Source organism: Oncorhynchus kisutch, linkage group LG23 (genome assembly GCF_002021735.2).
Source record: "Oncorhynchus kisutch isolate 150728-3 linkage group LG23, Okis_V2, whole genome shotgun sequence".
NCBI classification, from domain to species: Eukaryota; Metazoa; Chordata; class Actinopteri; order Salmoniformes; family Salmonidae; genus Oncorhynchus; species Oncorhynchus kisutch.
This window is the reverse complement of record NC_034196.2, coordinates 16,459,278-16,472,565: the sequence shown is the minus strand read 5'-3', so window position 1 is coordinate 16,472,565 and position 13,288 is coordinate 16,459,278. Positions and strand designations below refer to the sequence as shown.

At 42.2% G+C, this 13,288-nt stretch overlaps 1 protein-coding gene across 18 annotated transcripts; it reads left to right on the top strand.

Moving 5' to 3' along the window:
• Positions 1–5: 5 nt before the first annotated feature.
• On the top strand, positions 6–12,496 carry LOC109868269 (bromodomain-containing protein 3). 18 transcript variants are annotated; one of them, XM_031802626.1, is made up of 13 exons: positions 6–415; positions 2,536–2,898; positions 3,014–3,151; positions 3,347–3,476; positions 3,640–3,803; positions 3,918–4,286; positions 4,415–4,543; positions 4,680–4,868; positions 5,336–5,404; positions 6,817–7,040; positions 7,154–7,428; positions 8,363–8,515; positions 10,265–12,496. In XM_031802626.1, exons 2-13 carry the CDS (start codon positions 2,698–2,700, stop codon positions 10,378–10,380), a joined length of 2,157 nt encoding a protein of 718 aa, XP_031658486.1. In that variant the 5' UTR covers positions 6–415; positions 2,536–2,697; the 3' UTR covers positions 10,381–12,496. The 18 variants fall into 18 exon arrangements, with proteins under 18 accessions (XP_031658486.1, XP_020313289.1, XP_031658493.1 ...); XM_020457700.2 differs by having other exon boundaries at positions 3,915–4,286; XM_020457699.2 differs by lacking the exon at positions 6–415 and adding an exon at positions 648–793 and having other exon boundaries at positions 3,915–4,286.
• The last annotated feature ends 792 nt before the right edge of the window (positions 12,497–13,288 follow it).

Here is a 13,288-nt window from a genome sequence, read left to right as displayed (position 1 = left end):
TACGGCAAGCGTGGAGGGACGATTTGACGGTGGTTCTGATTAGAATCACGTTTGTAAACTTTAGGTTTTGGACTGAGAGAAACCTAGTTACACATGTCAAGACACATCAACAATACAGACGTGTATGAATAGTTATACAAACTTAAGTTATTATCACTATGTGCAGTGGAGGGCAGCTCGAAAGAGGGCACAGGCTGAGCAGAATCAGGGACAGGAATGAGTATGCTCAAGACAGACCGATCGAGTGACTATAAGGCTGGGGTGTCCTAGACCAACCTGCCAGGTAGGAGTGCAGAACCGGAGACGCCCTGCCCTGAGAGGTTTTGGTTCTCTGTAAAACACAGCAGACAGAACCAGGAGAAACAACAGGGAGAAGGTGTCAGCACTCATCTCTGTGTGCTTTGAATGTTTACAGGTGAATATAAAGTTAAAAAGATTTGTGAAATATCCATAATCAATGCTAAAGTCATCCATCCATGGCATACATTGCAAGTTGAAGATAAAGTCATTCCAGCTGTTTATTTGTATTGCACATTATTGCAGTCCATTTATTTATTTATCGTGGCCTCTGCATACTTCGGTTTTCAGTATACTCGAAAATATTTGATAGTAGTGTGCAGTATATACACTGAACAACACGCATGTTGGGGGAGCGTAGTCTTCAGCGCCAGTAAATTGATCACAAACCGTGCGCATGCGCAACCTCATCTTCATGCTGCTCGGCCTCGCTCAAATAAAGCAAGAGCAACTCGGGCTGCCAGCTACACGCAAACCCATCGGAGGCCTCAAGAAAGTAATGCATTAAAATGTTTATATTTCACCATAATTATTATGATAATAGCGTTTCTTTAGCGAACCATGTAACGTTCATACTTCAGTGTAATGAAAAAGTGGGTGCTGAAACGCTTGTTAGCGTTAACTAAGCAAGCTAGCTAACGTCCGAAGATTTTCAGCAAAGCTACGTCTGACAGCGCATTGCAACAATACAACAAAGCATAACAAATTACTTGTCTATTGGGTTAAATATTTTGGCAATATGGGCGCGAAACGTTTAACAAGATATTAGTGTGGGCAAATTAGCTAGCTACGCAGTTGTGGTAGCAATAGCTACATGCTCTTGCAGAAACCAGATAAAACAAGGAGGGTTATTTAGTTGTAAAATATATTTATTGAAACTGCTCGTAGTTAGCTAGGTAGTGTGGGGTGGGGGGGTTAAATCGGCTGTTAACGTTCTCTACCTAGTGATACCTAAAGGATAACATATGCCCGCCATCTTTTTGGAGAATGTTGCAATGGAGCCCATAATACCACCTATTTGGGTTTGGTGTATTCATATTTAGATAGGTGGTCACATATGTATACTGTAGTGAATAATAGCTACGTCTCAAATGTTCTATAAGCTAGCTACGATAGCTGGCTTGACGGCACTAGTCTGGACACTCGATCCACGGAGTGCAAAGGAGTCCGCGCGAATTGTTCCAAAAGTGTTCCGAGCTCCCTTTGCACCCCCCCCCCCCCCCCCCCCCCCCCGCGCGTGATGCTGGCTAGTATAGTTAGCTAAGTTACACGCGTTTTGTTGAGCATATATCATAACCAATTTAGCTAGATAACTATTTCCAATATTTTGCCATACGGTGCCGTTACATACAGTATTGCAGCGCTTTCAACGAAACGAATAAAAGCTATACAGCTAGTGATGGCTTTTATATGTGACTAGCCATTTAGCTAGCTAACGTTAATAAACTAGTGTATGTGATTGTTTACGCGGGAGGCAACGCCGCCCTTACGTCAGCTGCTAGCTACCTAACGTTACTACCACTGATTTATATACACACAGTTAGCTGGCCAGCAAAAAAAAAATTCACGGTCAAATATAGCTATGTTTTGTGTAACGCTAGTAGCTACTACTAGTCATTGAAAGAGATACAGGACAATGTCTGGATTTGTCATTCTTGAACTGTCCTTAGTACAGATTGCATTAACGTTATCACAGCTAGAGCAATTACTCTACTCAGGGTGGTACTTGTTGCTAGATCAGCTGTGCTGTCCTCAGTCAGTTTTGCAGGTTGCTTGGTTATGTATGGGGTAAAATGGATTGTGGTTGCTGTGGTTTATAAATTACTAGCAGGTTATTTAGACAGTTTTTATTTATTATTTAGTGTTATAAATTGTACCTTAGCTTCCTGTACATTTGCATGATCACTAAGCTGTACCTGTCTCCACATGCCAAATACAATTCTATGGTCAAAGAAAAATGCAACACCAAGACCAAGCTACATGAGATGCAGGCTGCAGATTGGGGTATAGATAATGTGCCTCAAACCTGGAGATGACAACACATCTTTCCAGGGACACATTTGCCTATTACAATATCGGACATATTTTTTTATTGTGATGAAAAGGCCCTACTTTCTTATCAGAATTGCTTCCTTTCATGTTATTTCAGGTTTGAGGTATTATACCTATTTCGTGGATTTTTGGCTGCCACACTTATGCTGAAGACTCATGGCCATCACACTGCTCTGTTTTTCATAGGTCAAAAGATCAGGCCCTGCAATGACCTGCAGTTCCCCCCAGTCCACTAAAGAGCAGAAAGAACAGAACTACACTACCCACTGAGAAGGTGTCTGTCTCCCGCCTTGTCCATCTGAGAGTTAACAGAGACTCCTAGAATACCACCCCCTTCCCATCGCAAGCATGTCTGCTGTCAACTCCGCAACCCCAGCCCCTCTTCAGGGAATCAACCCCCCACCCCCGGAGGTGACCAATCCCACCAAACCAGGTCGTAAAACCAACCAACTACAATACATGCAGAATGTAATGGTCAAGACATTGTGGAAGCACAACTTTGCCTGGCCTTTCTACGTGCCAGTTGATGCCATCAAATTGGGTCTTATGGTGAGTAGACTGTAGATATTGGTAATGGGTGTTATATTTGTCAGAAAGCCAATGACTATAGATAGATCACTGCAAATGACAATGCTCACAATGTTTTTCATGTTCTGTTTATCAGGATTACCATAAGGTCATAAAACAACCTATGGACATGGGAACCATCAAAAAGAGACTGGAGCATAACTACTATTGGAGTGCCAGTGAATGCATGCAGGACTTCAACACCATGTTCACCAACTGTTACATATATAACAAGGTGAGTACTCCAAGAGAGTAAATACAGACTGTTTCTCCTAGGGGTCCATTTATTCTGGATTTAATATTAGTCTAATATGTTTCCAGATTCTCCCAGGGCTTCTCCCAAAGCTCTACGTTTTTAAATTGATCTCAAGTTTCCTCTTTGTATTTCCCACTCATGTTTCTCACTTCCTGTTTTTACTCTGCCCAACAGCCTACAGATGACATTGTCCTGATGGCACAGGCCTTGGAGAAGATCTTCCTGCAGAAAGTTGCCATGATGCCCCAGGAGGAGGTGGAGCTTCTGCCTCCCGCACCCAAACCCAAGAAAAGCAAGAACATAGGTAATAAGCCACTGTTCATCTGTTCCTGAAACTATAGACCCCTATAATTTGGGTAGATCCATAGATATCTTGTATAAAAAAAATGTGGAGAAAATGGGTGCATATTGCCAATAAAATATCCCATGTACTGTGAGTTAACCTCTAATAATTTCACCTGCTGCAGTTGGTCTGGATGGAGGCGAGTCACCATCGTCCCTATCTGGCTCTACGACACCTGTGATTGGCTCTTCTCCAATGACTGCCATCACCCCGAACATCCCAGCTGACCAGAGCTCGCCCAATGCTCCAATGTTACCCGTCGTCTCACCATCACAACCTCTTGTCAAAGTAAGTCACCGTACAGTTTTCATCAGGCATACAAATGTTTATTTAGTCTTTTGAATGGAACCTCACCTGTGAGGGTGTGCCTTTTTGTGTTTGTGTTTGTTGTGCATCCAGAAGAAAGGGGTAAAGAGGAAAGCAGACACCACCACCCCCACGACATCTGCAATCACAGCTAGCCGGAGTGAGTCGCCCAGCCCCGTCTCAGAGGGCAAGCAGGGCAAGGTGATGTCCAGACGGGAGAGTACAGGCCGTCCCATCAAAGCTCCCAAGAAAGACCTGGTGGAAGGGGAGTTGGGCCAGCACAGCAGCAAGCGGAGCAGAATGAGTGAGCAGCTCAAGTACTGCGACAGTATCCTGAAGGAGATGCTGTCGAAGAAACACGCAGCTTACGCCTGGCCCTTCTACAAGCCTGTAGATGCTGAAGCTCTGGAGCTACATGACTACCACGAGATCATCAAGCACCCCATGGACCTCAGCACTGTCAAAGTACGCACCACAGAACAAAGCACGTACACTAGCAGAATTCACTTGTACAGTTAATCATTACCTTTGTGTTGGCTTGTGTGGTTGCTCAACCATGAGCTGTTTGGATAACACTTGCTGTTGATTTTCAGAAAAAGATAGACGCCCGGGAGTATCCAGATGCACAGATGTTTGCAGCGGATGTTCGAGTAATGTTCTCAAATTGTTACAAGTATAACCCTCCAGATCATGAGGTTGTTGCCATGGCCAGAAAACTCCAGGTATGTTTGGGATTTTAAATATTTCTCTGGATCCCATTTGAAAAATGTATGTAAAATTGAATTGGTTGGTTTATCGCTAATGTGTCTCTTTCTGTCACTTTTCTTTTCGCCATAATTGCCTGTGTGTCTTTGTCAGGATGTGTTTGAGATGCGTTTTGCTAAGATGCCTGATGAGCCGGTGGAGCTGAGCCCCGGTGCAGGCGGGTTGGTCAGTAAAGGCGACAACTCGAGCAGCGGTGACTCCTCCAGCTCGGACAGCTCTGACTCAGAGGAGGAGCGGGCCACCCGGCTCGCCGAGCTGCAGGAACAGGTGGGTGCGGAACAGGTGGGTTTCAGATCCGAGGTCCGCCCGACTACTCCTCTAACCTGAAGGGCTCAGGGAGGGCCTTCCTCCCACCTTCTCTTCTCACATCACAGCCATCTTATCCATTCCAAAATGCTGAGACAGAGATGGAGGGGCTGCCACCTTACATCCAGTCTAACCCCTCCCACTCTCCCCTCAGAAATGCATACCACTGCTTTCTCCACTGATTCGTCATCTCCCTATTGATAGCACTTAAATGTAACCCTCTACCGCTTTAAATTGTGCATTTCCATGCACCTACTGGTACAGATGGCTTGCATGCACTACCTAAACAAAAGCCTTCTTTTTGAAAACATCACAATGTCGTTTTTGCATTATGGTACCACACAATAGCTCTTGTCATAACATGGTGTTTTAAAATGGTTCTGATCTCTTTTTTTGGAGTTTTCTATCTTTGTCCCCTCATTTCCCTTTGGCTCTCTTACCAGTGTATCTCTGTGGAGCGCCCCAATGGTAGCGGGCAGGGGGGAAAAAACGGGTGCACCAAGCATTTTCAGGTGATTTGCTTTTCACTTCCCGGTCCCCTCCCCACTAACCTCTTATTGATCTCAGTTTATTATCAATGCCGCTATTTCACTTTTATTTTATTTTATTTTTTTGCATTAGTTGAGCAAGCGGTCGAGGGTTAATAGTGGGGAGGGAGTGGCGAGTTACAGGTGGTGCGACACTAAGTGGCAGATGTGTGTGAGTTTATATGGTTGTGTAAATGTTGAATGTGTGTGTTTTCTCCCTGGTATGTTTGCTGGCTGACCAAGTAGACATATTCTTATTTCTCTCTCTCGATTGCCTGAAGGTTGTTTCCAACTTAAATTGAGGCAATGAAAGGAGTATGCAACTTGTTTCCCTCTCCCTTGTTAGAGGGTTCCTTTCTGATTTACTGGTGTTTTGGATGGGTTTTTGCGCGATCTTTAAACTGCTCTCTTCATTTTTGCTCATGTTATGCACCAAAGGGATAAAAACAGCTCAGATTGCTTACCTAGTTCCATTTAGAATTGGTAGTACAAAAATAAATACTAGATAATAAAAATCTGTTGTTAAAAAGTTATAGCATAGAGTACTATTTTTCTGTAAGTTGTGAAGTAGATAAGCAATCAATATGTCAAAGTTGATGTGAAGAGTTTCCCGTGTTTAAAGTCATTGTATGTGTCACAATGCAGTGTTTCCCCTATATTTATTTAGCAGCAGCGAGCCGACACTTGGCGAGCCGATAAACTTGGCCGCCACTTCCAAAAAATACATAATAAAAAGGACCTGTATGTATGCGCTTTTAAAGGTATAGTGCGAGATTTTGTCAATTTTCTACTTACCCAGATTCAGATGACCTCATTTATACAATTTTTATGGTTCTGCTTGCAGTTTGAAGGAAGTTGAAGGTAGTTTAATTGCCAAAATCTCACATTATCCCTTTGAGATGAGTGACAAGTTACAATGTATATTTGTAACAGAGCGAGCAGTGGCGCGAATGGGAGCCACGAGCGCACAGCCAACGCTTGCTCCTCATTTCCCTACAGTGCAGTAATGCGCATCAGTTATATTTCTGTTAACATTTAATTTTCAATCATTTTGGTGTAGAATGTCTTTTTTTTAAGTCACCAGAAGTGACATTCTCACAGTCATTACCCTTGCCACCGCTGCTGAAAAAATCCTAAGGGAAACACTGGAGGTTAACTTATGTAGTGATTTGTTTTAGTGTACATGGCTTTCCCTAAAGTAATGCCACATTTTATATAACCTAGTTTCCTTTTGAAATAGGAACTTAAGCAATTTTGTATGATTCACTCAAGTGGTAAAAAGTGGAGCATTTCTTTCTGGGAAACTCATACCTACCCCTTTTCTAGTCCCTCAGGGCTTGAAGTGCTAGCATACCCTTACGGCAGACCACTAACTCCTCCACCCCACCTCTCCCCAGCTAAAGGCCGTCCACGAACAGCTTGCCGCGCTCTCTCAGGGCCCTGTGAGCAAACCGAAGAAGAAGAAAGAAAAGAAAGAAAAAGACAAGAAGAAGAAAGACAAGGACAACAAGCACAGCAAAACCAAGACGGATGAGAAGAAGGCCAAGCCTGGGCAGCCTGCCAAGCAGGGCCAGCAGAAGAAGCCCTCAAGGAAAGCCAACAGCACAGTGACTGGCTCCAGGTAAGGCCTCCCTTTCTCTGACGTATTAGGGCTCTGCTCAGCCGCTCATAATAAAAAACACCATGAACGCCTTGGCTATTTGACATTTCTGCTCTGGCTTCTTGATCTTCTAGGCAACCAAAGAAGGGGGGCCGGGGCTACGAATCTGACGAAGAGTCTCTGCCCATGGCGTACGACGAGAAGCGCCAGCTCAGCCTGGACATCAACAGGCTCCCAGGGGAGAAGCTTGGTCGGGTAGTGCACATCATCCAGTCCCGAGAGCCCTCGCTGCGAGACTCCAACCCAGACGAGATCGAGATTGACTTTGAGACGCTCAAGCCCTCCACCCTACGCGAACTCGAGCGATACGTCAAGTCCTGTTTACAGAAGAAACAGAGGAAACCCCAACGTAAGTCCTGAGATGGAAGACCTCATGCATTGAACCTACTTGAACCTCACTGATACCTTCACTGTCCTTCAGCCTGTTACTACTACTCCCTCTACTAAGTATTTTCTCCTACCTTCTCTTGCTTTACTGTTAAGGACCCTACGCAAAGAGAGCGACGGAGCGTTGTATACGGTCTGTTCCAAATTTTGAGCCGCACAAAAATACGTAGAACTACATAGAAAATGATGCTCCATCGCTACATTTGCGTAGTTTGCGTGAAGAGTGTAGCAGCTTTTACTCGCATCTCTTTAAGAACTAGATAGATTTTCTTTCTCTTTTTGGTATTTTTTTCTGAGCTAGATTATGTTCCTTCCCTCTACCTCATTGCATGTCTTCCGGTTGACTGCTATTTTTTTATATACAGGTGGTCCCCACCTTTTTGAACTCCTTAAAAGGAATTTTTGGTCAGTGGCTGCTTAGGTCAACGAAATAACAAAAAAATGATTGCTTTGTGTACATGTAGCCTAACTGAACACAAGGTACTGTTTGCCAAATTCATGCCATTCTGGATGTAGATCTATGCAGTATACATGGACCTCCTGTATAAAATGTTATGGGCCTGAACAGGGTTTGCTGTTGTGTTGTTAATATCGGCTCCTACTCGGACCCAGCGCAGTGGAGTCAGGCAGTGTGTCATATCATGTGACAGATAACTCCCGTACAGTCCTCGCTTAACAGCTAATTTAGCAAGTGAGATGGAAGTTTGTTCAAGTCCAAGAGCGTAAAGTCTCACCTGTGCTTTGAACCTGCTGCCTGCCCTCTGTAGTCCTCCAGGTTGTAGGCATTAGGCGCTAGGCCATAGCTGTGAAGTAGCTAGCTAGCTGTCACCACATCGGCGGGGGTCCGGGCAGGAAGGCCATGGTGCTCACAGCGTGCCGCTGTGTGTCTCCTGCAGCGGCCGCTGGGGGCAAGGGAGCGAGATCCAAGGAGGAGCTGGCTCAGGAAAAGAAGAAAGAGTTAGAAAAGAGGCTACAGGATGTCAGCGGCCAGCTGAACAGTAACAACAGCAACAAGAACAAAACCGACAAAAAGAAAACATCCAAAAAAGGTACCATAGCGTAAGGGACAGCAGGAGTTGCGTAGAGTAATGACGGGGGCACGTGGACCCCGTCTTGCTTCCCATTTTAACCTAGTTCACCCATTCATTGTTGGTATCCTGTGGTCCAGGAAGTTAGTCATCCGGTCTTTTATGGTTATGATATAGTATATATAGATTTACATATTTATTAGGGATGGGCACGGTTATTTGAAAATCTGAACAGACGTTAGTATTCGAGTTAGGGTTGGGCAGTATCCAGATGTCCATACCGTTCCTGTACCATACCGGGTTAACCTGTATTACATTGCAGCTATTTCTTTAAAAAAACAGCCCTAACAGCCCAGCTCAAAGTTATACAACTATCTCAAAAGGCTACTCACACTTGATCCAGAAGGGGATTGATTGTCTCTGCTGTTAACAAGAAGCTTGATATTGCAAGCTACCCACCTAATGTTATAGCTAGCAAGTTAGCTAACCAAATGTATAGATGGAGCCCTGAGCTGGAGAAAATGTAATTGGCACATCTTAGATGGTTAACTTCTAAATTCAGTTATCATTTTTGTTAATAACAATAAATACGTTTGGATGGTATTGAAAAGCATCCCATCAGTACTTCAAAATACCCTGAATACTTGTGAAAGTATACATAAAATACACATTAAAAATATCATCTATATGGAATTCTTAATTCAATAAAACAACATTTTGAATGTAGATTTTGATGTGCACCCCACAAAAAGATATACCGTAGCCTACGCGGGTTTCACACATTTGTCAGCCAATCAAAGTGTAATACAGTTAGAGGATCCATGTGTAGCAAGCAACGTGATATCTGACTAATCAAAGCAAAATGTAATTTAAATTATGGAATTAGGTTAGCTAAATGAGAAGGAGTAGGCTACAATGATCAGGTAGGCTGTTTAATCTTAATGGGGTTGTGGAAGACAACGATGGAAAGTGCAGCAAATGGCTTCAATTAGTCTAGGTAGCTGGTTGTCTTAGCTAACATCTTTACATTGATTTGATGCAGTCACGACGGGCCCTACCAGATGGGATGATAGATAATTTATGGCATTTACAAGTTTGTCTAACTAGTGTGAGTCTGTATGGCTACACTCTCTCTCCCTCCCATGTCAAACACCACCCCATGCTTATCCCCCTTGCTGCTGCAGCCAAGCAGAGCACCACCTCTCTCCCAAGTCGTGCAGGCTGCGCATCAAGCCAGTTCCCAAGTTGAAACATTTTTTAAAATATATTTTATATTCTATTTCGACTATCTGGATTTCTGAAAAAAATGCTATGATATTATTTGAAAGGGGAAATGATTTAAAATGCCCATCCCTAATATGTATTGAGTTGGACAGTTGTATGGTTACTGTAACAATGTAATTGTGGGGGGGGTCCTGTCATTTCATCTCCTGTCTCTTCAACACTTGTGTGACCATGTGTGTGTATGAATGAATGGATTTTCTTTTGTCAAACTGCCAGTTGGCAACCCATCCTTTACAGAATGAATTGACACACAAACAAACCTTACAATGATTCACAGTGATAATTCAACAGTGATAATATTTGTTAGCTTTATCAATTATAAAATAAAATAAATGCAAGTCCATTTTAAACATGGGTATCATAGCGCATACAAATGTTTTACTCATCTGAGAAAGTATTTATCTTTAGCATTTGCACCTCATTTACATAGATATGTAATACGTTTGGACGCGTCTCATGCATGATCCTCTTACTCTCTCTTTCCAGAGAAGGGCGCTGGGTCCGGTACTGGTGCTTCTCATCTCAGCGGCAGCAGTAGCTCTTCAGACTCGGGCAGCAGCAGCTCCAGTGGGTCCAGTTCTGACAGCAGCGACTCCGACTGAAAAGAGCCGCACAAACACTCGCTGGGAACTATTCCTTTTTATTTTTACCCTGTGTATAAAAATAAAATACAAAAATAAACATTGTATGCAGTTATAGTGGTTTCCCCCTTCTAAAACATTTAATGAGGAAAAAACAACAAAATGTTACGCCATGTCAGAAAAAGAAGAAAAGAACATGGGGACTGATAGATGACTTGACAGGGTTATTTTTGTTTCCACTTACTTTTAAAGGGATGTGTTCAAAATCGACCAAACATAAAACAAGCATTTTGTAATACACTCTTGGATGAATGCCAGATGTCTTTTTTTTTCTCCTAATACAATCATCAACATGCATCTCAATGTGAAGGAGTTGTTGCATAGTTATCAAGACAGCGCAGAACCCCATGTCCACCTCCTAGCTTCAGCCCTGCTGCATAAACAATCTATTCAATTACTTTCACAAAAAATTATCAACGCTTCTCATCTGGCTTCACAAGTATTTTTCACCCTCGTGATGAGGAGGGCCCTCTTGAAATAGGCTTATGTCTGTTTTGGGTTGTTTCTCCAATCATTTGACTTGACAAATACTGAACCTTGTTTGCCTCTGAGGGGTACATTGCAGATTATTCTGAACAATCATGTTGTGTGTCCTCAGCAGCATATACAGTCAAGTTGAATGATCTGAAGATTTTTATTTAATAGTGGAACTTGATTGCTGTTATTCTTTGTATGATAACTGACATGGTCTTTCTTTTTTTCGGCAGTATGTAAAGTTTTAGCAAAAATGTCTGCTCGATGGTAACTGGTCTGAGAGGTTATTGATGAAGATTTTAACTTAAAGAATTTAGACTTTTAACGCTTTTGGGCAGAAGAAATGACCATAAAATAATTCACTCAACAGTTTGTTTCATTACTTATAACATGACAACCACTAGGCGTGATGGCCTCCTGTACATGTATTTCCTGGCATGCCTCTTGCTTAATCTACCATCTTCACTGATGAATGTATGTATGGTGCCATGAATGATTGTGTACATCACTGCTTTATGTAAGATGGGATGGCCAAAACTGTACATAGCTGACCTATGTGTACATTTTTAGTACAATGGCGAGGAACATGAATATTGCAGAGTACACCCGCCATCTGTTGGTGCTTTATTCCAAACGCCAGGGCCGTGTCCCCTGATCTTTTTCTCTGTTGATGTCACGTTTGGACAATGAAAGCAGGACAATATTGTAAACAATGTGAGTCTTCCTCTGAAGTGTAGCGTATTGATTTCTGAATGTAATTTGTTACCTCTAGGTCCCTTGTTTTATCGTGACTAGATGCCACAGCCTCTTATGACTTCAGTTTAGTTCAACTCATCTTTTATTTTTATCTTAGTGAACAAATGGTTAATTATTCATAAGAGAATATCATTACACTTTATTCCACTCCTGTAAAGAATGCATATGATTATTTCATGAAGTATAATTTGTGGTCAGTTTTTTTTCTGGAATTCGTTTAAAATAACTTGAACATTGAAACCACTTGGGGTTTTCTTTACTGTTAATAAGTTGATACATTATGCATTTAGTCATATGCATTATTTTAGGCTATGGTGGAAATTAATATTTGTGTAATTTTGTGGCTTGTCCCACATACCAGGTTGCACTTAACTGCAAAATTCCCCAAATGATCTTGTATGCATTTCTCTGCCTATACCAATGTTCTCCAGTACAGGCCCTATCAGGTTTTTCTAAGAATGTCTTTTAGAGGCAAAACACAAAATAACAAATATATATATACACACATATATAGCTTTTAGTTAATTTCTAGGCCCTGGTCAAATATAATAGTTCCTTTTTATATTTTCAAAAGCAAATGTTTACTTTTTATCCTAGATGTGCATGCAAGTTTATTGTAACTTTCTTATACCCTTTTTTTGAGCTGTTATAGTATCTTCCTGTAAGTGTCAGTCATCGAAACAAATCAAGGATTCAGTGTAAGTAGTTTTAGGCTTGTTGATTGCAATATGGGACTGAGGGTGGTATTTAGGGGGGTGGGGACTGGAGGTAGAAGCTAACAATTAATGTAACCGCTAACCTGGAATTGGGTGAAATATTTTTTTTTAAATAAATTCAAAAGACCCTATTGAATTTGTCTCCTCATTTTCTGCATGTTGATCTGTTTTACTTTTCTCTTTGCACTTGTTTTCACTCACTGAGGTACACCCGTGTACTTCTGGTGGATGAGGAGATCCAGAGGAAAAGATGTGGATGGACCGTCCACAACCCTGAAAGCTGTGTTCCATCATCACCAGTCAAGCTCTATCCTGGAACCCAAGGGAGAAGAAAAATATGGTGCCCAAGAAACACCTGGAGGTGGGACCGTCATGCAGATACTAAGGAGAGGAGTGGTCGATGGCCTACGCTTCCAAAGAAGCGATTGGGCCTAATTAAGTAAGACCAGTGTACACATTTTTATAATGTACTCTAAAACCATAATGTGGGATGTTTTTAGTGCTTATGGACTGGATGTGCCATTTAATATGATCAGCATATGCTAGCCAGTAGCCACAAAACCCAAAGGATAGCTGTGAAGGGCTATATGCAGTTCAATGTTAGGCCACTAGATGGTGACCATATATAATTGATCTTTAAAATCTGGTGGCAGATTTGGTTTGAGCTGTGTGTTTGCTGGATTCAGATGACAGTGAGTTACACACCCCAAACGTGCTGTTAGGTGAATGTCAACCCAATGATTATAGGGGGGGGGGGCATTTTCTCTTGGATATATGATGGACTTTTGTCTTTTAAGGTGAGTTATGAATTAGCCATTTAAGTATGTAAGTTATCTTGCAGGAGACTTGTTGGTTGATATCAGCAATCACTTTCCATGCTTGCATGAATAAATTAAATGACCTAACCCACCATACATTCATCT